This window comes from Mauremys reevesii, linkage group 4 (assembly GCF_016161935.1).
Source record: "Mauremys reevesii isolate NIE-2019 linkage group 4, ASM1616193v1, whole genome shotgun sequence".
NCBI classification, from domain to species: Eukaryota; Metazoa; Chordata; order Testudines; family Geoemydidae; genus Mauremys; species Mauremys reevesii.
The window spans coordinates 49066486-49090771 of NC_052626.1; the positions used below are offsets into that span (position 1 = coordinate 49066486).

General features: G+C 37.8%; 1 protein-coding gene across 8 annotated transcripts in view; it reads left to right on the forward strand.

The window, feature by feature from the left end:
* HECTD1 (HECT domain E3 ubiquitin protein ligase 1) overlaps positions 1-24286 on the forward strand; it is an 89255-nt gene that overhangs the window by 20794 nt on the left and 44175 nt on the right. For 6 of the 8 annotated variants that reach the window (XM_039534879.1, XM_039534878.1, XM_039534882.1 and 3 more), the window contains exons 3-15: positions 5855-6089; positions 8022-8249; positions 10821-11102; positions 11306-11594; positions 12671-12747; positions 12855-12953; positions 13595-13709; positions 13977-14151; positions 15454-15592; positions 15904-16074; positions 17198-17420; positions 21615-21878; positions 21996-22072. In XM_039534879.1, the coding sequence (XP_039390813.1) occupies positions 5855-6089; positions 8022-8249; positions 10821-11102; positions 11306-11594; positions 12671-12747; positions 12855-12953; positions 13595-13709; positions 13977-14151; positions 15454-15592; positions 15904-16074; positions 17198-17420; positions 21615-21878; positions 21996-22072 (2374 nt within the window). The remainder of the gene's footprint in view (positions 1-5854; positions 6090-8021; positions 8250-10820; positions 11103-11305; positions 11595-12670; positions 12748-12854; positions 12954-13594; positions 13710-13976; positions 14152-15453; positions 15593-15903; positions 16075-17197; positions 17421-21614; positions 21879-21995; positions 22073-24286) is intronic. The other 2 variants (XM_039534880.1, XM_039534885.1) reach the window with 1 other exon arrangement.

The window sequence follows — 24286 nt, forward strand, 5'->3', positions numbered from 1 at the left end:
AGCAAATATGTACAATGAGTGGATAATCAATTTACAAATTGAAATGTACTAGAACAGGGAATGCATAGATTGTTCAGTACATTTCATGTTACAAGTATAAACATATTTTGTGCAGATTTGCAATCTAGGCTATACATTTCATTTACAGTAGGTACTTTATCTGCATGGGTGGAGTGGGGAGAGGAGTGATTTCTGAAGCTCTTTGCATTATGTTCCCTCTTCCTTAGTTTTTCTCTTCAGTTTGTACTGCTCTCTTTTTAATAGTTTGGAGTGTTTGAGGTGTTCAGTTGTTTGTTTAGCTTACGGTCTGATTCAGTTTGGTGAAACAATACTGGCAAAGACACAACTAATGAGTGTTAAACACAGGCAAGGAAGAGAAAGCAGAGAGAACTAAAAAATTGAGGCAGGTGGAGGAAATTGTGAAAAGGGCATTAGAGAACTTTCAAACAGGGTAGATTGATTTAAATCAAAGTGATTTAAAAATTGTTTGTAATCATATTTTGCATTTGTACTTTCTATTTATTTTCTAAAAGAGAGGTTAATTTTCGTCAGTTGGTAACCATTACCAATAGCCACTACACTAAAGTTAGTGTATCTTTTTGCTAACCTGGACAATACACTATATCTATACATATTTATTTAAGCAGTTCTATAGCTTAACTTACTTTTTTTCCCGAGTTTTTAATTTTTACATTTTTTTATTGTTAGAATATGGTGAATGTGATGCATTTCTTATTTACAAGATTATTTTTTACTTGTGATTTGTGTCAAGCTCTATTTGGATTGAAATTCAAATAGAATTAATCATCAAAATAGGATTCTAATATTTTTATGAAATTGCCTACCCGACTGCTTCATTGGTATTGGCATTGTCTTTCCTTTTGATGTCCATTCTTCTATCCTCTGTTGCTCCTTTCTCCATTGCTGTATCCTCTCTTTCATGATTTTCCTCCCATTCAGTGTTAGAATCAAGCACGGAGATTACATGTGTTTCCCAACCATCTTCTCTGAATTTCTAGTTTAAAGCTCTTTTAATCGGTTATGCTAACCTCCGTCCCAGGTGTCTATTTTCCTCCCTACTCAGGTGGAGTCCATCCCATGAGCACAGTCCTCTCTCTGTGAATGCCTTCCAATGGTCCAACATTCCAAAGCCCTCCTTATGGCACCACTGCCTGAGGCATCTGTTGATCATCATAATCTTGTCTCGCCTTCACTTCCCCTCCTCTAGGGACAGGTAGAATCCCACTGAAGATCACCTTAGCCTCCATTTCTTTAAGCATCTTTCCAAGCCTGGCATAGTCTCCCTTGATGCATTCCAGTAAGAATCTAGCTGTATCAATTTGTTCCCCTGTGAAGGACAATCAGTGGATTCTTTCCAGCTCCCATTAGGATCCTCTTCAGCCTCAGGTCCACATCCCATATCTTAGCTCCCAGCAGAACACCATTCTATTCTCTGGATCAGCTCTGGTGACAGGCATGTTCTTCTTAGTAGGGAATCCCCAGTCATGTAGACCTGCATCTTCCTGGTGTTGGTGCCATTCTCCAGGCATCCTCCTTCTGTTCTTTCTGACTGCAAGTCCTTTTGTCTTTCTCTCAATTGCAATCTTCTGAGCTCATCCTGTATACTCGTAGGGTTCCAGACTCTGGCTGTCTCCATTAACTTGTCTCTTCTGATAGGTCTAGCAGCTTTTCGCCTTGGCCCTCACATCTTTTTACTGCCTGCTGCTTTACTGGTTTCTGATAGCAAAATGGATGAGAATCCGCTGCAGAATTTTGGCATGTAATATTTAGAGTGGCAGGGGAAAAGAGTACCAAAAATATAACACTTTGCTTACCTTTTTCATTCTGCTTTAAAAAGGGAATGATAAAACATTAAAATAAATAAAAAGAGGTAATTGTGGCTAATTTTGTAAACTAAAAACTATGTCTGTAGTTATAGAATCATAGAAATGTAGGGCTGAAAGGGACCTCCAAGCAGACATCTAGCCCAGCCTACTGTGCTCAGTCAGTACCAGGTATATCTAGATCGTCCTTGACAGGTGCTTGTCCAATCTGTTCTTAAAAAAACTCGGATGATGATGATTCCATAACCTCCCTTGGAAGCCTGTTCCAGTACTTAACTACCCTTATAGTTAGAAAGTTTTTCCTAATATCTAACCTAAATATCCTTTGTTGCAGATTGAGTATTACTTCTGGTTCTACTTTCAGTGGCTATGGAGAACAATTGATCACAGTCCTCTTTATGACAGCCATTAATATATTTGAAGACTGTTATCAGATCCCCCCTCAGTCGTCTTTTCTCAAGACTAAACATGCCCAGTTTTTTAATATTTCTTAGATCAGGTTTTCTAAATGTTTTGTCATTTTTGTTGTTCTCCTCTGAACTCTCTCCAGTTTATCCACATCATTCCTAAAGTGTGGCGCCCAGAAGTGGGCACAGTACTTCAGCTGAGTAGAGTGGGTCATTTACTTCCTGTATCTTAATACAACACTCCTATTAATACACCCCAGAATGATATTCACCTTTTTTTGCAACTGCATCACATTGTTGACTCTCATTAGTGATCCTCTATAACCCCCAGGCCCTTTGGAGGGGTACTACTGCCTAGGCAGTTTTTCCCCATTTTGTAGCTACACATTTGGTTTTTCCTTCATAAGTGTAGTACTTTGCACTTGTCTTTGTTGAATTTTGTTCTTGTTGATTTCAGTCAGACCATTTCTCTAATTTGTCAGGGTCATTTTGAATTCTAATCCTGCCCTCCAAAGTGAAAATGAGGTAGGACCAGATTCTAAAATTGGGAAAGAACAAGTCAAAAATTACTTAGACAAGTTAGGTGTCTTCAAATCACCAGGGCTTGATGAAATACATCCTAGAATAATCCAAGAGCTGACTGAGGAGATATCTGAGCCACTAGCAATTATCTTTGAAAAGTCCTAGAAGATGGGAGACATTCCAGAAGACTGGAATAGGGCAAATATAGCGCCCATCTATAAAAAGGGAAATCAGGACAACCCGGGGAATTACAGACCAGTCATCTTAACTTTCGTACCTGGAAAGATAATGTCGCAAATAATTAATCAACCAATTTGCAAACACCTAGAAGATAATAAGGTGATAAATAACAGCATGGATTTGTCAAGAGCAAATCATGTCAAACCAACCTGATAGCTTTCTTTGACAGCATAACAAGCCTTGTAGATGGGGGGGGAAGCAGTAGATGTGGTATATCTTGATGTTAGTTAGCTTTTGATACTATCTTGCATGATCTTCTCATAAACAAACTAGGGAAATACAACCTAGATGGAGCTACTATAAGGTGGGTGCATAACTGGTTGGAAAATCATTCCCAGAGATTAGTTATCAGTGGTTCACAGTCATGCTGGAAGGACATAATGAGTGGGGTCCTGCAGGGATCGGTTCTGGGTCCAGTTCTGTTCAATATCTTCATCAGTGATTTAGATAATGGCAGAGAGAGTATGCTTATAAAGTTTGAGGATGATACCAAGCTGGGAGGGGTTGCAAGTGCTTTGGAGGATAGGATTAAAATGCAAAATAGTCTGGAGAAAGTGGAGAAATGGTCTGAGGTACATAGGATGAAATTCAATAAGGACAAATGCAAAGTACTCCACTTAGGAAGGAACAATCAGTTGCACACATACAAATGGGAAATGACTGCCTAGGAAGGAGTACTGTGGAAAGGGATCTGATGGTCACAAGCTAAATATGAGTCAACAGTGTAACGTTGTTGCAAAAAAACCCAAATATCATCTTGCCATGTATTAGCAGGACTATTGTAAGCAAGACATGAGAAGTAATTTTTCTGCTCTACTCCGTGCTGACTAGGCCTCAACTGGAGTATTATCTGCAGTTCTGGGTGCCATATTTCAGGAAAGATGTGGACAAATTGGAGAAAGTCCAGAGAAGAGCAACAAAAATGACTAAAGGTTTAGAAAACATGACCTATGAGGGAAGCGTGAAAAAATTGGGTTTGTTTAGTCTGGAGAAGAGAAAACTGAGATGGGACATAAGTTTTCAAGTACATAAAAGGTTGTTACAAGGAGGAGGGAGGAAAAATTGTTATTCTTAACCTCTGAGGATAGGACAAGAAGCAATGGGCTTAAATTGTAGCAAGGGCGGTTTAGGTTGGACATTTAGGAAAAACTTCCTAACTGTCAGTGGTTAAGCACTGGAATAAATTGCATAGGGAGGTTGTGGCATCTCCATCATTGGGGATTTTTAAGAGCAGGTTGGACAAACACCTGTCAGAGATGGTCTAGATAATACTTAGTCCTGCCTTGAGTGCAGGGAACTGGACTAGATGACCTCTCGAGGTCCCTTCCAGTTCTCTGGAAGCATTTTCATAGAATCAATCACCCTCCACTCCATTATCCAGGTCATTAATGAAAATATTGAATAATACTGGAACCAGTACAGACCCGCTTTGGAACTCCACTAAATACGTCCTCTCAGTTTGACAGCAAATCATTGGTAACGACTCTCTGAAAACAGTTACTCGGTTGTGGTCCCACCTTATAGTAATTTGATCTAGACCACATTTCCCTGGTTTGCTTATGAGAACGTCACATGGGAGTGGGGGAGGGATAGCTCAGTGTTTTGAGCATTGGCCTGCTAAATCCAGAGTTCAGTCCTTGAGGGGGCCATTTAGGGATCTGGGGCAAAAAAAAAGAAAAAAAAAAAGGATTTAGTTGGGGATTGGTCCTGCTTTGAGCAGGGGGTTGGACTAGATGACGACCTGAGGTCCCTTCTAACCCTGATATTCTGTGATTCTATGACCGTGTCAAAAGCCTTACTCAAATCAAGATATATCATGTCTACAGTCTCCCCCCTATCCACTAGGCTGGTAACCCTATCAAAAAAAGAAATCAGATTGGTTTGGCATGATTTGTTAATTCCATGTTCGCTATTACTTATAACCCTATTATTTTCTAGGTGTTGACAAATTGATTGTTTAATAATTTGTTCCAGTATCTTTCCAAGTGTTGAAGTTAGGCTGGCTGGTGGGTGGGTTCCTGGGTTCTCTTTGTTCCCTCTTTGAAAGATAGGTCATTTGTTTGCCTTTCTCCAGTCCTCTGGGACTTTACTGGCGCTCCAGGAATTGTCAGAGATAATAGTTAATGGTTCCAAGATTGCTTTAGCTAGTTCCTTATGTCCTGTAGGGTGAATTTCATCAGGCCCTGCTGACTTTAATAGATCTAACTTACCTAAATATTCTTTAACCTGTTCTTTCCCTGTTGTGGTTTGTGTTCCTTCTCCTTTGTTGTTAGTATGAATTATGTTGTGTCTGGTCACAATTTCATTTTTAGTGAAGATGAAGCAAAATAGGCATTGAACACCTCAGAGGCCTTAATGTCATCTAGTATTAGCTCTCCTTCCCCACTAAGTAGAGAACTTACCTTTTCCTTCATCTTTCTCTTGTCTTGCTCCTAATGTACTTATAGAACCTCGTTTTATTGCCTTTTATGTCCCTTGCTAAATGAGTGCCACAGGACTCATTTTGTGCCTTAGCCTTTCTGATTTTTGTCCCATCATGCTTATGCTATTCTTTTGTACTTTTCCTTGGCAATTTGTCCACGTTCCCACGTTTTGTAGGATTCCCTTTTGATTTTCAGGTAATTGAAGAGTTCCTGATGGAGCCATTGTACTCCATGTATATTATTAGTAGATGCCACTGCAATAAGCTTAGTTGGATAAGTGAGTTAGTTTTGTTAAAAAACTTATCTGGAAGAAATACCCGTGTGTGATGATGATAACCTGTTAATTTGAAACTGTATGAAATATCGTAACATTGAGGAATTTGTACAGTAATTGATACGTAATTACCTCTTCCTACAGGTGCCCTCCTCGTACTTTCTTACCAGCACTCTGCAAGATTTTCCTTGATGAAAGTGCGCCAGACAATGTGTTAGAGGTAACAGCTCGTGCCATAACTTATTACCTGGATGTATCAGCAGAATGCACCCGTAGGATTGTGGGAGTAGATGGAGCTATCAAAGCACTTTGTAATCGTTTAGTTGTTGTTGAACTTAACAACAGAACCAGCAGAGACTTGGCTGAGCAGTGTGTAAAGGTAAGTGTTCTTAATAGATTTCTGCTTTCATAGAAAGCAGAATATTTAAATATTTTTGAAAAATCTGTTTATAATATGAATTTAAAAACAGGAATAACTTATTGTATTCACTCTGATAAAATTGCTTGCTTGTACATTTATTGTCTTCACTGTCGATTTGTTATGCCAACATTCCTGAAATTATTGTTCAGAAAAAACTCAAAGAATATAAAATGTGAAATCAGGAGAAACTTCAGGAATTAATTGCATATTTTTTTTAATATAAATAGAAAGTTGATTTTTAATTTCATAGAACTGTAGAGCATTTTCAAAATTCCACAAAAAAAGGGGTTGGGGGAGTTGCCTCTGATCAGAATAAGACAAGAAAATTAAGCTTCCGTTTGAAACTTCTTGGTTTTATATTTTGTACATACACCTCTACCCTGATATAACGCTGTCCTCGGGAGCCAAAAAATCTTACCGCGTTATAGCTGAAACTGCCTTATATCGAATTTGCTTTGATCTGCTGGAGTGCGCAGCTCCCCCCCCCCCCGATAACTGCTTTACCGTGTTATATCCGAATTCGTGTTATATCGGGTCGCGTTATATGGGGGTAGAGCTGTAATTATGTGTGGATTTCTGCTGCTTGTCCAGTTACCCTAGGTATGATCTTAAAATGGCCTTGCAAAATGGTCAAGAAATTTGACCAATCCAAACAAATATATTAGACTATTCTTACCATATAACTACTGCCCCTATAACTGCACATGAAATCCCTACACCCCACCTATACACATCTTTTCCTTGGAGTTGCAAACTCACATGTTCGCCCAATGCCCCACTCCTCCCCAACAGTGGACTATCTCTTTCATGACCGGAAGAAGAGCTCTGTGTAGTTTAAAAGCTTGTCTTTTTTTCACCAACAGAAGTTGGTCTAGTAAAAGGGATCATCTCACCCATCTTCTGTCTAATATCCTTGGACCAACACAGCTACAGCACTGCAAACAGTGATCACTCCGGTTGTTCTCAAACCACTTTACCATTCACTCACTCTTGAACTGCCCCAAGTTGTCACTTGTTCATCTCCCCATCCACTTAATCACCATTCATCCCCTAACATACGTTCTCTCCCCTTCCCACTAGATCTATTCACTCTCAGCAGTTTCTCATCAGAGTCTGTTTGGGCCTGCAGCTGCCCCTGAGTTCGTCTAGAGCAGAGGTCGGCAACCTTTCAGAAGTGATGTGCCGAGTCTTCATTTATTCACTCTAAGGTTTCGCGTGCCAGTAATGCATGTTAACGTTTTTAGAAGGTCTCTTTCTATAAGTCTATAATATATAACTAAACTATTGTTAAAGCAGCAAAGAGTCCTGTGGCACCTTATAGACTAACAGACGTATTGGATTATGAGTATCCGATGAAGTGGGTATTCACCCACAAAAGCTCATGCTCCAATACATCTGTTAGTCTATAAGGTGCCACAGGACTCTTAGTCTGGATCTGTAAAAGCAGCAAACATGGCTACCCCTCTGATACTAAACTATTGTTGTATGTAAAGTAAATAAGGTTTTTAATATGTTTTTAAGAAGCTTCATTTAAAATCAAATTAAATGCAGAGCCCCCTGGCTCGGTGGCCAGGACCCAGGCAGTGTGAGTGGCACTGAAAATCAGCTCGCGTGCCGCAGGTTGCCTACCCCTGGTCTAGAGTCGTTTCCTAATGTGAGGCAACTCTTCTCCTGGCTGGTCCACATGGAGTGCCCCCCATATGGATTCTGCTGTATTTACTCCATTGCTTAGAGAGGGAGCACTGGAACTACTGGAAACTTTGGATGCTGTTGATGGAGGAACTGAATTTATTTTGGTTTGCCCCCTCAGTCAGCTGAGGAGATGAGGAGGGAACAGTTGGATAACTAGTAGTATGTACTTCATTACAATTCAATTTCATTATATTACAGGTGTTAGAACTAATCTGTACCCGTGAATCAGGAGCTGTGTTTGAGGCCGGTGGGTTGAACTGTGTGCTGACATTTATTCGTGATAGCGGGCACCTAGTTCATAAAGATACTTTACATTCTGCTATGGCAGTAGTATCCAGACTTTGTGGCAAAATGGAACCTCAGGATTCTTCATTAGAAATCTGTGTGGAATCCCTGTCTAGTTTATTAAAACATGAAGACCATCAGGTATGCAATTTTTAATGATTGTTTATGTAGCGCAAGAGTTGCATCATTATATTTTTAGTTTGCTATTAAAGTAAAGTACAGGTTAGATGTTGATTATATTTTGCAGTATTCTACTTCAGCTGCCACTATAGGCTAGTGAATGGATGAGATGTAGACATATGTTGTTGTTGGTAGGTTGAATTTGTTACAAATCAGCAATTTAATTATGCTTAACAAATCATCAGTTGGAATTTTTTGTACAGTTTTTCCATAAGGAAGGAAAAATTTGAGACTATGAATCATTGTGATAGTTCTAATTTTTTCAGTTGCAAGCAAGAGAACAAAAATATTGCTTGATGCTGTCTGGCTATATGTAGCCCTAAGCTTTTATGGAAACAAACCCTTACAAGATCTCAGAAAACTTTCATGACTCTCTTCAAAGAATTTTCTTAAATAACAATTGCTCTGAAATTTTTTCAGCTCAGTTGTTGTGACACTGTATGTTACGTTTTCTTGTCTAACCTGAAAGGAAAAAGACCCATCATAAATAATGGAAAATTATGTTAAATATTTTTTCTGTCAGTTTATGTAATCTAAATTGGTGCTGCCCAGTGAGAAATAAATGAACTTGTTGAATACAGTGTGTGTGGGCGGTGGGGACAGCGGCAGTTGGAGTTTTATTAACAGCTAATATGAAAGTTTGAGTAGTCCTTTTAAGGTAACTCTAGGAGATGGGAACGTATCATCTTCTAACAGTAGATGAAAGGACCTCTTGCTCTGCATCAGATTGGGTGGTCACCTAGCAAATACTTAGGCACTTAATGCAGCCAACCTTCTATAGAGTTTGAGCCTTCCTCTGTTCAAGCCTCCATCATCCCCAAACTGTTGAGTTTCAAGCACATCAAGACTGGGAAGCCTGGAATACCATGCACATGTGGTCTAAATTGTAAGGCTAATTTTTTTAAGTCCTTTTGTAAGAATTACCTTTCAGAAGCATCTCATACCCTAATGGCACACATAATAGTTTATTTCCCAACTACGAATCCATAAGTAAATCTGTGTCAATATCCTTGAGAATTGCAAGAGACCTGAGGAATCATAAAAATATCTGTGTATCTCCTAAATTTCCCTAGGGAAATTTATATCCTTATCCTTGTTGATACACTTCTGGTTCAAGTCACTTATATCATGGGAACAGTTGTTCTCTCACACATGTCAAGGCAGGAGTTAAGACCAGAATAATTTGGCTTTGGGGACAGTTCATTCTAAATCTGTTCTCTTAAATCACCAGCACTGTGCTGATGATGAGGTCTGATCATCCATGTTTCAGTTTCAAGTCACAGACAGGGAGCACAAACGGATCCCACTACCATACTCCTTATGCTTTCAACAATGACTCGGATCATGTTGTGCTAGAATCCCACTTGCAGTCTGTCTGTTGCTTTTTTTTTTTTTTGCATGTTTCTGAGCCCCAAACTGTTTTTTCTTCCAGTGATTCACATAGCACTCAAGCAGTCTGGATCAGTCTAAGAAGGCTAGATGAATGACTGAATAGTCTATGGGAGAGATGATACTCATCTAGATTAGATATATTCCTGGAAATATTCAGAACAACACATGCTCATAGCCGTACCTAATATGTGAAATAGGCTGTTCCAGCCAAGGGGATGTCCACAATGCAGAACTAATGTGTACTATTCCAGAGGTTGTCATTCTCAGAGTAGTGACCTGCTGAGGCTAGCCATGGTCCCTCAGAAGTAACACATTGCATTTCAGTATTCAAATGTGTAAAAGGTGGGAAACTATCAACATTTAAGGTAAAATTTAAGGAGAAACCTTTAGTTTCTTTGATAAACTACCAGTTTTTTTTTTACTAGTGCTGTACTCATACAGCTACTTCAAAAGTTTTTCTCTTTTTCATATATGTAAATGATGAACTGCGTTTTTGTTTTTCAGTAACTTTGTCAAACTACACTTTCTAGTGGGAGGTATAGGTAAAATCGCAGCTTTCAGTGTTTCAATATCTCCATTGTGGAGCTGTTAAAACAATTATAGGTACTATTAAAAACTGCTCTAAAATTTATTTTTATAATTTAGGATAGCTAAGATATTGTACTTATAATGCTGATGCTTTTCTTTAAAGCAGAAGTTCTCAGACTTCACTGCACTGCGATCCCCTTCTGACAACAAAAATTACTACATGCCCCAAGGAGTGGGGACCGAAGCCTGAGCTTCCCAGCCCGGGTTGGGGGGCCCAAAGCCCAAGCCCCACCACCCCAGGAGGGGTGGCCAAAGCCAAAACCCAAGGTCTTCAGCACTGGGTAGGGGGCATGTAACCTGAGCCCTGCTGCCCTGGGCTGAAGCCCATAGGCTTTGGCTTCATCCCCAGGCAGTGGGGCTCCAGCTTCAGCTCCCAGCAAGTCTAACACTAATCCTGGCGACCCCATTAAGACGGGGTCCCAACCCACTTTGAGTTTCCGACCCATAGTTTGAGAACCCCTGCTTTAAAGCACTGTTGCTTTATGTTTATACGGTGAGTCTCTATTCTCCTTAAGGGACAAATCTTGAGCATCTTATATACATCTTCCACAGGTTTCAGATGGAGCGCTTAGATGTTTTGCTTCATTAGCTGACAGATTTACACGTCGTGGAGTTGATCCAGCCCCATTAGCCAAACATGGACTAACTGAGGAGTTGTTATCACGCATGGCAGCAGCTGGTGGTATAGCATCAGGACCATCTTCAGCTTGCAAACCGGGTCGGAGCAGCACTGGAGCACCATCTACAGCTGCAGACTCTAAATTAAGTAATCAGGTGTCAACTATTGTGAGTCTGTTGTCAACCCTCTGTAGAGGCTCTCCAGTAGTAACACACGTAAGAATCATTTAAATGCTACAGTTCGTCACTTTTTCCAATATTTTTCTTTAAAATTTAAAAATTATTTCTTAATATACTTTAAAAACCTCTATTCATGATAAAATTTTTGTGTGTTTTTTTTGTAAAGGAAAAAAGAAACATTTCATATGGAAATAAAACCATGTATTTTCTAAAGTCCTATATATTTTTTTATTGTTCAGACTTTTAATTATTTCCAGGATCTCCTAAGATCTGAACTTCCAGATTCTATAGAAAGTGCATTACAGGGTGATGAAAGATGTGTACTGGATACCATGCGTTTAGTAGATCTTCTTTTGGTGCTACTGTTTGAAGGGCGAAAGGCCCTGCCAAAGTCTAATGCTGGATCTACAGGCAGAATCCCAGGGTTGCGTAGACTGGATAGTTCTGGGGAACGTTCTCATCGGCAGCTGATAGACTGCATCCGCAGTAAAGATACTGATGCACTAATAGATGCTATTGACACAGGAGGTAGGCAAAAATATTTTTTGAAGTTTGCATATTTAATTAATTCAAAGTCTAACTTTTAAAGTGAATTAAATAATGTCAGAGTAGTTAATATCTTAAAGCTCTTATCAACAGTGTGAATTAACTTACATTGCTTAATACAGGCTACTTCTTTCTGTTAACAATCCTTACTTTGGGCTAGATTCACAAAAGGACTTAAGTGCCTAACTGCTGCCTTGGGTGCTTAGATCTCAGAACCAGACCCCACTTGGATTCACAAAGCTGTCCCTGAATCCTGGGGGTGCCTAAACTTGTTCAGTACCGGAATATTTGCAGTAAAAGTTGCTGCCTCTGAGCATGCACACAACAGCCCCGTGCCAGGGGTTTGGATGTGTAAGCCACAGAGTAATTCACAAACTGGGTAAAGATAGATTTCAGACTGGTAGCCGTGTTAGTCTGTATCAGCAAAAAGAATGAGGAGTACTTGTGCATTCTTCCACCTACCTCGCTGGCGGGGCCTGATCAGTAAGCATAGTCAGAGCTTGCCTACCAAATTGGGCCCCTAGAGACGAACTTACACAAAATGGGAGGATAGAGGAGCAGCTTCTTGCAAAAATGGCATAAGCGCCTAGCACCAAGAAGGGGTTTGCAGCTGAGAAATCCAAGCAAAGGGAAGCATCTTCCTGGAGTCCAGACTTCAATTCTTGTCTTTGAGGCGGTGGCGTTTAGCATGTGCTCTGGGGCTTGACTCTTCCCATTGGTTTGCTGAGGTGAGCAGCCACCTACTGTGCTGGCTTTTGTGAAGTACCTATTTCTCCCCATTTATTTTATAGGGAGAGTAGCTGTGGAACTCAGTCTTTGTGAATCCTAGTGCTTTTCTAGACTCCTAAAAGTGTGGTGATGCTGAGAATCTAGCCACTTGTTCTTTATCCTTGATTCACAACTAAGACTTTCAGAATATTTTTAGGAATCTGAGAATGTTTAAAGTTTGTTTAAAGACCAAAGAATAGTATATTGTTACTTTTATTTATCAGAAATTAATTGTGTTGAATGTATTGTACTGTGACTTTAATTAGTTATCTTGTACCTAATACTTTCAGCTTTTGAAGTAAATTTTATGGATGATGTAGGACAAACTCTTTTAAACTGGGCATCAGCTTTTGGAACTCAGGAAATGGTAAGTTAAATGCATTCACTGAAATTAAGTAATACAAATTATTTAATTCTCTGTGCAAAGAGATGTATAAATAAGGAAACTAGCTTCTGTTTTTTTATATTTTACAGGTGGAATTTCTCTGTGAAAGGGGTGCTGATGTTAACAGAGGTCAGAGGTCGTCATCATTACATTATGCAGCATGTTTTGGAAGGCCGCAAGTGGCAAAGGTGTGAATTCAAACTTCTGTACTGTTTTTGAAGCAGAAATCATCTGTTGTGCATATACTTTTTAAAGTTTCCTACAAAAACACTGTTTGTACAATAGAACCTCCGAGTTAGGAGCACCAGAGTTACAAACTGACCAGTCAACCTCACACCTCATTTGGAACCAGAAGTACGCAATCAGGCAGCAACAGAGACACTCTTCTTCCCCCCCCCACTCCCCCCCCCCAAAAAGGGGGGGAAAAGTACAGTACGGTGTTAAACGTAAACTACTATTAAAGAAAGGAAAGCAGCATTTTTCTTCTGCATAGTAAAGTTTCAAAGCTGTATTAAGTCAATGTTCAGTTGTAAACTTTTGAAAGAACAACCATAATGTTTTGTTCAGAGTTATAAATGTTTCAGAGTTATGGACAACCTCCATTCCTGAGGTGTTCGTAACTCTGAGGTTCTACTGTATTGGAAAGCTAGCTTCTGGTGCTGCTAGGTTAGTGAAACAAGTACAGACAACGGTAAGTATCACATACACACAATGTGCTTCTATTGTAGATAGGTTCATGCGAAGCCCAGGAATGAGCAGGTTGATAATAGGGTTCGTTATTTAGAAAAGGAATTTTATTAGTTTTCTCTCAAAATTTGTTTGCCTGTAGACTCTCCTGAGACATGGTGCGAACCCTGATTTGAGAGATGAAGATGGGAAAACTCCTTTAGACAAAGCTCGTGAAAGGGGGCACAGTGAAGTGGTGGCTATTCTTCAGTCTCCAGGTTAGTGTGAATTATTATTTCCTGACTCTTCTCTTCCAGTGGTATTGCTTGCATTTTTCTTCCCTCTGTTTTCTCCTCGTAGAGGCATAGTGGAGTAAAATAGTAACTGTTTGGACATAAGCATCCAATATAGAACTCGTTCTGTGAGTTTTCCCATTGAAGTTTAGTAGTGCTTTCAGTATGTGGCCCTTAATTTGCCATTTCAGTTTTATTTGTTGGAAAAAGATTGTCAGTAAATGTTTGTTCCAAAAAAATTACATTTTGCAGGTGACTGGATGTGTCCAGTTAATAAAGGAGATGAAAAGAAAAAGAAAGATGCAAACAAAGATGAAGAAGAATGTAATGAACCCAAAGGGGATCCAGAGATGGCACCTATATACTTGAAAAGACTATTGCCTGTATTTGCACAAACATTTCAACAAACTATGCTACCTTCCATAAGGTAACAGTTATTCATACCAATCAGTATCCATACATTTATAGTATGTCAGTTATACAAACATTTGTGATTTAACTCAATAGAAAATGTCAGTAGGGTATTGTTTCTTCAATAATTAGCTAAATCATCTGAAAATTTGGTATTTGCAAGTGGCTAATCTTTTTTTAAAATGTGGAGACTTGGGGCAGGGAAAAGTGCTGCTGCACTCATCCTGGTACTTACTATTCTAAGGATAAAGCACATGTAACCTCAATAGTTTGATGTGAAATTTAATGAAAAGCAATGTGATTGAACAGAAATTTTGCATGTATGTTCCATGATTTTTGCTTGGGGCTTATAAATATTTTTTTTTCTCTGTAGAGAGAGGTAGGATTTACAGGTGTCTTGGAAGAAGTGTATTTTAGCAAGAGGCTTGGAGGAGAAAGGAGGGTGAGATGTGACAGGCTAAGGGAGAATGCTCTGGCTTTGGGATGCTGCATGGGAGAAGTCACAAAGAGTGTTATGTATCAGAGGGGTAGCCGTGTTAGTCTGCATCTGTAAAAGCAGCAAAGAGTCTTGTGGCACCTTATAGACTAACAGATGTTTGGAAGCATGAGCCAGACAAATTCAAATTAAAATAAAAAAGACAATTTAACACTGAGTGTGATTAACCATTGGAACAAATTACTGAGGGATGTGGCAGATTCTGTCTTTTGATGACTTCAAATCAAGCCTAAAAGGCTTTCTGGAAGATGCACATTAGTCAAACACACATTATGCTTTAGTTAAACACAGTTATTGGGTTCCATACATGGGTAACCAAGTGCAATTTAATGACCTATTATATACAGAAGATCAAACTAGATGATCTAATGGTCCCTTCTTGCCTTAAGCCTTTGTCTTTCTAATAGTAAATGGATGAGGAAAGAGGAGTTGAGTTTTCGATGTATTGAGGTTGTTGGGATTTGGCTATCCAGGAAGGAGACAGAGAAGCAAATCCAGTGTGGTTTCGCCAGGAGTAGAGAAAGACGTTAGACATCTCCAGAGAGGTAGTGGTTGAGTAAGGTTGCACGGAGATAAGGTGTGGAGGAAGAGGAGGACTTCAGATTTCTGCACTTCTTGATTCTATATACATATAGGTTAAAAGAATTAAAACTGAGCTAACAGTCCAATATTTCAGTCCCAGTTATCAGATATAAATTTTAGAGATAATATAATAAGTAGAATACAAAAACCTTTGGAGCTCGTTTTTTGAGACAGTTTTTATCACTTGTTGTATGATTGTTTAGCTTTGCAAGGAATAATTTTTTATTTTAATTTTTAAAGGAAAGCAAGTCTTGCCCTCATTAGAAAAATGATTCATTTTTGTTCTGAAGCATTGTTAAAAGAAGTTTGTGATTCTGATGCTGGTCACAACCTGCCCACAGTATTGGTTGAGATCACTGCTACTGTCCTTGATCAAGAGGTAAGCTTATTCTTTTTATTATTCATGATATAACACTGTAGTTGAGAAACAAAAAATTGCCCCCTTTTAACTTTTTTTGTACTGCTTTTACAATGTATTGAATCTGTATGTGAAATAAAGATCAGTTTTTTGTGATTACTTGATATTAGGCCATTATCTTGTCTTTGACCAGATGTTTTTTAATTTTGATAAATCAGCAGGCTGTGATGTGAACAGTTTAAGTTGTGGACTAACAATGCTTAATATTTGAAATGGCTTGCAGTAAACACCCCTCTCCTTTCTTCTTTCCCTCCTACGCCAATTTCTTGCAGGATGATGATGATGGCCACTTGCTAGCCTTGCAAATCATAAGGGATTTGGTAGATAAAGGTGGTGACCTTTTTCTAGACCAGCTTGCTAGGCTGGGTGTAATTAGTAAAGTGTCAACTTTGGCAGGACCATCTTCTGATGATGAGAATGAAGAGGAGTCCAAACCTGAGAAAGTAAGCACAGCGTTATCTAGCTTTGTCTGTTCTACAAAGCCGTCTTTTGTCTCTACATCTTTGCAACTTCATGAAAATGTGAAAAAATACATAAATAAAACCAATAATAGTACTCGAATATGTTCTGTTAAATTGACTCCATTGTTTTGTTCGGTAATGTAATATGCATCTGAACAGGAAATCAAGCTCTCTCCCAGTGTTCCCATCTGTAAAATGGAGATAATACCTCTTTGAATTGTTGTAGGGATTAATTAGCTGATATTCATCAAGTGCTTTGAAAAAATTACTGAAATATAACCGATAAGTAGGATTTATGAATCTATTTTCAACTGTAGTTTAAAAATAGTCGTATCTAAATAGCTAACATTTCTAAACCTTGCAATAATGGTCTTAAACATAACTAAGAAAATACTCCCTTAAAATACAGAAAATTTGAGAATGTGTATTTAATGTACAGTACTTAATGTATCAATTCCCAACTACCATGTAACTGACCACTCGCTATATCCATCACCCATTCAACTTTAACTTTTACTCATCAAATCACCTTTGGTGATTTTCCTCTAGGTGATGTAATGCTATACCACTGGAGAACAAGTTGCAAAAAATGCAATGTTGCCTAAACTGAAAGCTTTTTTTGTTTTTTTGCTTTGGTAGAAAAAGCACAATGGTAGATCTGTACGTACAGACCTCTGAAGGAAATGAACAACACATCTGGAATACTTAAATAGGTTTAACTACAAGAGAAACGTAGAAGTTCAAAAATTAAATAAGTTGAAATAGTAGACAATAAAACATTATCTTGTTAAAGCAGGATGGAAACTGTTTTGTAGTCTCTTATGTTAAGTTTCCTCCTTGTCAGTGCACCCACACAATACCATTGTTGTACCAAGATGGCTGCTCCACCAGGTAGGTGTTTTAGTGGGTAATTTGTGGAGAGAACTGCTGCTTATTCAGATTATCTCATTAAACATCCCTTAACGAAAACTTTTAAAAAGTATTTTACAGTTTATGTTTATATTTTTGAATGTTTAGTTTCTAATGTCTAACTTTTTGTATTTTTACAGCAAGTATATTTAAATTACCTCTTTCCTGAATTACTTTATTTTATCCAACTTTACAGGAAGATGAACCCCAAGAGGATGCTAAAGAACTGCAGCAGGGTAAACCATATCACTGGAGAGAGTGGTCCATCATTAGGGGAAGGGACTGCTTGTATATCTGGAGTGATGCAGCAGCCCTGGAACTGTCTAATGGTAGTAATGGATGGTTCAGATTTATCTTGGATGGAAAACTGGCAACAATGTATTCAAGTGGGAGTCCTGAAGGAGGATCAGATAGTTCAGGTATAATTTCTTCTCAATTTCACAATAAATGAAATCTTGGGTTATTTATATTGTTTAATTTGATCTATTCTGTTTTACAGAAATTGGCTTACTAAACAGTAAAGCTTTTAAACAGACAGAAGATGGTCAGTTAATTGTGATGCTTCTGTTAAATAGTATGTGACTATAAATTGACTTTCTTGGTGATTATGTTCAGAAAACATCTCGCCAGTAAATGTGTATTAACTTCATTTTGTTTTGATTTTTTTCATGCAAACATAATTTTATCATCCCAATCATTAAAGGCACGTTGTAGTGGCCATCCCAGGAAAACAGGTTGAAATGTTAATTTACTGTTTGCTTTTAGCTGGCAGAGTGAAATTGCCTGTGTTGGAAGACAAAGGAAAGTTTCTCATCAAGGTTGGGAAACATGTCACAGTGTCTCAACTGTTAAGGGGATTAGGTGACAGACCTGGAGCTATAAGTATTCTGCAACATATTTTTTATACTCTGTACAGAATGTGCAACTTCTATTAATTAAGCGTGTTGATTGCTGCTTTTATCCAGGAAGCAGAAGCAATCTTCTTTGTTTCATCTTTTCACTAGTGCAACAGTTCATACATTTGTAAATCATCAGCTGTATTGTGGTTTTACACAACTTAATTTGTGAAATTTAGTAACGGGGTGTTGTGGTTCAGGATTGAAACAGGGTGTAATGGCTTTATGAGCCTAGTAGTTTGAAACTTCAGAGAAGAGAAGGTTGGAGTTCCACTGTTGAAAGCTAATGGAAATTCCAAGAAAAAAAATCTGAACTTAAGTTAGTATCTATTGTTAAAAGGGAGAAACCCTTAAACTTTGTCATTTCTTCATATGTTAGTCTGGAATGTCAAAGTTAAGATTATATTTGAAAAATAAAAGTATAGAAAAATGTAATCACTGAAGCAAATTTAGCTCTGCTTTCTCCTCTCCAAAAGATGGTCCAAATTTTAGCTTTTATGAGACAGGCATGTTGATGAAGGACATCTAATAAAGATAGTGTCTGATTCCATTATCAAAACCATAATCATGTAACTTTTTAGACCAAGTTTCCCATGCCTTCCCATTTCCCTTTATGAAGAGAAAACTATACTGATGTGGGAGCAAAGGGAGAGACATGTAAAGTAGATTTGTTTGGGGAGTACTTTCTAGGTTTCTAGATGCACTTTCCATCCTTCAGTGTGCTTTCTTCCTCCTGCAGCCCATTATATCAATGTGACTAGGGTCATATGGAGTTTAATAAACCTGTTTCTAGGTTTAATAAACCTGTTTCTAGGTTATATGGAAACCACTTTTAGTAACTATTTTTGTTAAACCCATTTATAAAATATTGTAGTGAAATCCACCAATTCTTGCCAAGATGAAAAGATTAAAAGACATTTTTAACTTCTTAGCTCAACTGGTAATGGGTAGTTATGAAAATGCCCTAGAAGATAATTAACTTTCTGAAATCCTTATAGCTCCCAGATTCCAGGTCTGATTTGTTTCAAATGTGTCTGGGGAAAAAACGGGGGGATTAGCATAGCTACAGCATTGTAGCTGGGCTGCTGTAGTGCCCGTAGTGCAAATTTAGTGCTTCTCTATATGGGGACCCAGAAATATGATATTAAATCAGGGACATTTCTTGGTTTAAGATCATATCTGTGAAACTTCAGTGAGATTGTATTTGTTTTGGTGAAGTTGGGGTGAGGGCAGATAAAAATCAGGCTTGTAATATAAGGTTAATTTCAACCTTATCTAGTGAAGCATGTTAAAATAGGCCTAGTAATATTTGCAGTCAAATATTTTAGCCTGATCTACACTTAAAATGTAGGTTGACATAGCTATTGTTCTCAAGGGTGTGAAAAAATCCACACACCCTGTGCACCATAGCTATATCAACCTAAACCCCAGTGTGTTGCTCTAGCACCCTGTGGTGTAGACATGGCCTTAGTTGCAGATGTGGGGCTTCTCTGCATGGGGACCCTGAGGAATGTTAAGCTGAATTAACTAAAGATGTGACGTTAAAGCACACTAACCATTAAAAATTGCCATTTTACTGTTGTATAAATGTATATACATTTTACTGTGTAGTACAAAACAAATTTATATGCATAAAATGATTTAAGCATGCAGTCTTTAGAGGTGTAAAAATATTTTCGCTACTGCCTGGCATTATTGGAATCTTTTTTTGTCATTTTACCTGCATTCTTACAATTAAGTAAATTAATTAGTGAAACATTTCTAAATTTATCTAGTTAAATCATAATTAAACATTTACCATATAGTAAACCATATTGACAAGTGTTGTGATAATATGGAAGTAGACATATATAAGATTGCCCTGACTCGCTTTAAATTTCAAAATTCAAATTTAAATTATTGTGATTTTTGCACTGAAGTTTTGATTTGTCTCCTAAAAATTCAAACCAACCAAAATTAAACAAACGTGAAGGGGGTAAAGAAGGACTTTTCTAAGATGTCCACTGTATACTTATACACTCTATACAGAGTTTGTATCTTTGTGTTGTTCACACTACTCAGTTCTATTGCTCAACAGCAATCCTTTGTAATTCAACATCTTTTCACCCACTCACAAAAATAATAATAAAAATAATAAATTACATACGGTGCATCCTGGGGTTAATCGACATTGAATTAGAACTGCACATTGTGCATTGCAATTATGGATAGAGAATAGAAACCAAGGATGCTATTCTGCCACTCTTGATCACTTTGGAGAGGTATCTTACTAGATCAACCTCACAGAACCAAGTTAGGGCTTTTCTACACAGGAACATCCAGGAAAGTTAAGCCAAATTAACTAACGGTGTGAAGTTAAAGCATATTAAACCCCTGCATGAATGCTCTCATTCAGAAGTAAAGTGGCCTTGGTTCATTTTTCCTTAATCCAAGGACGTTTAATCCAAGAATGTTAATTCCTTAATCCAAGAATGTTTAGTTTGTGGTAAGCTAGGGTGTAAATCTACCCTACGTACCCTGCCAGGCACTAAATGTCCACGTGGATCCTGTTGGTGCACACTAACATTTCCTTTGTCTGCTTTAATCTATCTCGTGTGTAGATCCAAGCACACGAAGGAACTGTTCGTGTGGACCCTGCTGATACACACTAACACTTGTGTGTGGCAGGTTAGTGTGAAGTATGTTTATATCCAAGTTGCCTACAAACTAAATGTTCATGTAGACAATTCTTTAAGTGTGAACTAAGGCCATTCTACTTCTGAATGAGAGCATTCTTGCAGGGGTTTAATATTGCTTAACTTCACACCTTTATAGAAAAAAACATATAATGACAACTATATGAGATAATTGTTAGGCAGCCTAGGTTGAGACTACCTTAAACTCTTCTCAGATATACTGGATACTGTTCTGTTCCTCCTCTATTAAAATATTATCTCATATACATAATTGATTTTGTCAGTCCCTTGAATGATGCCATAAGACTGCTTTATTGTTTAAACTATTAATATTGGTCAAAATCAAATGATCATTTAGGAGATGAAAAACTTGTCTATAGTTTTTTAGTTTCCATATGTTGAGAAAAATATTATAAATAAAACGGTCAGAGTAAGATGTTCCCCTCTATATGGAGCAAAGGACCTGAAAAGTAGTCAGCAGATTGGGAGTAGTGGCATCTCCTTGGCATGGTCTCCTGAATCTGCAGCAGCCCACTTGTGTTAACTGTTGCTTCTTACTGCAGTCTCCTTCCCAACCCCCTTTTGAACTTCAACGTTGCAAATGCTGTTTCCATTTTAGTGTGTTTTTCTGTTGGAGGGTTGATTTGGGCTCCTATTTCTCTTGTTTGGGCTCCTAGAGAACTTCACAGTAACAGTAATGAGGTAAATTACTTACTAGATTTTTACAAGATTAAACTTTAATTTAACTTCACTTTGTGTTACACTTCCTAACAAACATTATATGTCTTTTCTGTCACCCAAGAAAAGTTATATTGTGCAGTTCTTGTGTAGTCATGTAATTAAATCCTATTATAATGTATAGATACAGAGGGCTGGAGTTCAAAATCTTTTTGAAAGAGCCTTAATCTAAAATTAAATTTTGCACTGAGTATACTTAAAGTCAAATTTTGTTCCTGAAAAAAACATGCTTGAAATATATTAAGTTTTAACGTCAAGCACTGGAAAATTGTCTGTGGGTGTGTTTTTGTTTTTTTTTAAATAGAAAGTAGAAGTGAATTCTTAGAGAAGTTACAAAGAGCTCGAAGCCAGGTAAAGCCATCCACCACAAGTCAGCCAATTTTATCAGCACCTGGGCCCACTAAACTTACTGTGGGAAATTGGTCACTCACCTGTTTGAAGGAAGGAGAAATTGCTATCCACAATTCAGATGGTCAGCAAGCTACAATATTAAAAGAAGATCTACCAGGCTTTGTTTTTGAGTCCAACAGAGGAACTAAACATTCATTTACTGCTGAAACCTCTTTGGGTAAGTATGTAGGTGTGTGTAATAAACAGATATGGGCAGGGAAGTGTGTGTGTGTGTGTGTGTGTGTGTGTTTTAAGTATTGTGAAATTTTTAAGAATTTTTAAAATTGGTTTACAGGATCAGAGTTTGTGACTGGCTGGACTGGCAAAAGAGGTAGAAAACTGAAATCCAAGTTAGAGAAAACAAAGCAAAAGGTTTGTGAATGTGTTTGATTTTTGTGCTTCTAATCAAATTTGTGGCTTGCTATAGTCTTAATTTTTCTTAGGTTATGAAGAGATGCATTGCTATAACTGAGGTTTTTAACAACCAAATTAGTATTAATTGAACTATGAGCAATTTTTTTTAAGATTTGAGAGAAATTGAGCCATGTTGGTTTAAAAAAAAATGTAATTTCTCTCAATCAACAGTAATTTTATGGCTCTCATCCACTGTTTCTGACAAGCCTGATCTTCTCACTGAGATAAATCTCATCCACTAAAATATTACTCCCTGTTTTGTGTACATTTATTAATTGCTATAGACGAAGATGTCACCTCTCCCTGTTCACACCTATGCAGAGTGACACAAACAGAGAAAGTTATAAGACCTGTGTACTTGTTTCCTACAAAAATTACTTTTCAAACCTGCCTGTTCCTGCTCCCATTTAAATAAATGAAAGTATTGTCATTGATTTGATTGGGAACAAATTCAGTCAGAGAATAACTAATTTTTCCCATCTCAGACTTCTCTGAAAATTGGCAAAATGCCAGTTTTAGGCAAGGTCAGCAAATTAAACAAACCCTGAATTGTTGGCGCTTTGTTTTACAGATATTATACCGTTAAAGGATTGTGCAAATGGCTGTATATTTGCATTTTATTCTTAATTGTGCTCTAGAAACTAAACTTTCTCCTTCTTAAAACAAGCCTCTAACTCAGATGGTTATGACTGAAACTTGCAGAACATGAATCAAATATGCTTGGTACCTATGGTGATGCAGTGTTATCTGCCTGAGTCTACAGATAGCATGCAACAATAGCCCAGTAGAAAAGTTTCTTCTACCTACACTTCAATTTGGTGGTAACTCAGGGCTAGATGAAGTGACAGTTATTGGGATGGGGTGCCCTAGGACAGTTATTGGGAAGGGTGGCAGTGGTGAGAACAAGAAATATAAATTAACTCAATTAAAATTCCTGCTCCAAAATGGCAAGTCACTTCTTTCCCTCCTCAAAATGAGGGGAGAAATAAGACATGCATCTCTTCCCAAGTACCAAAAACTTCATCTGGGCAGGAAAACCAAAACTGAAACCACATCCCAAAAGTCCAGTCTTCTTTCTGAACCTCAAAGCCTCCAGCTTTTCCACAACATTTTTTGTAATGCAGTCAAACATTGTAAATACAAAAATATGTATCACATGGAAAATGTAAATCTGGAGGAAATGTAAAATTGAATTTAATATAAAAATAAACATTAAATACTGTTCTATTGTTCCGGTTGGATGAGGAGCAGTGAAAAGAAGAGGTCTTGGAGTAGGAAGGGAGGAAGTGTTGCAGAAATCCAGAATCTGTACCAAGTAATTGCTGCACAGAACACAAGTCATTATTATGAGGGAAAAAATATTAGAAAAACTCAGAAAAGCAAAATACGTAATTTCCTGAATATTCACTAAATGAATGCCTTCTCCTACTGGCCTCAGGCTTTTTAGAAAAACTTCTTCCTTTGTGTAAGATCACACAGGAAAATTTTTTGGGGAGTTGGTTTAGTATTGGTGAAGTGGGATGGAGTGTTAGGAAAAAGTGGGTTTATGATAGAAAGTTAGTTTTGACCTTCACTATGAAGAGATTAACATGTCTAGAATATGAGTTTAGACATAGGCACAGATAAGGAATTCGTATAGGTTCTGTAACCTTTGTGTATGGTGCCTTCAGTTACAAATTTAGCTTGTTTGTAAGCATGGCACGTGTGCTTGAGATTTAGCAACACACACTAAGGTTTTCAACGTACAAATATGCAGTTTGCCAAGGCGCTGTGATTACCTTTACTCTAGTTTTCTGGTTGTGTGATCAGTTTATATTCCTTCCCACTCATCTAAATACTGTTGTCATGGACATCTTTAGCAAAGAAAACCCAGATGCTAGAATTTTGAAGAAACTAGAAACTTGAAGAAAGGTCTAGTAATCTCACATGTATATTCTGGTGTTTTGCTAAAGAAAATTTATAATACAGTTGTCACAGTTGCTCTCAAACCTGTTATCTCCTCCTCCTCCTGATGTGAATAAAGATGATGATAAAATATTAAAGTACAGTTGTTGTTATATTTGTACCATCTCTAAACATCAAGATAATCTATTCTATTGTGGATGTTGAACCATTATAATTTGCCAAGCTCAGAAAAATCTTGCCACGTGCTCTGTAGCTATTCTGTATGCT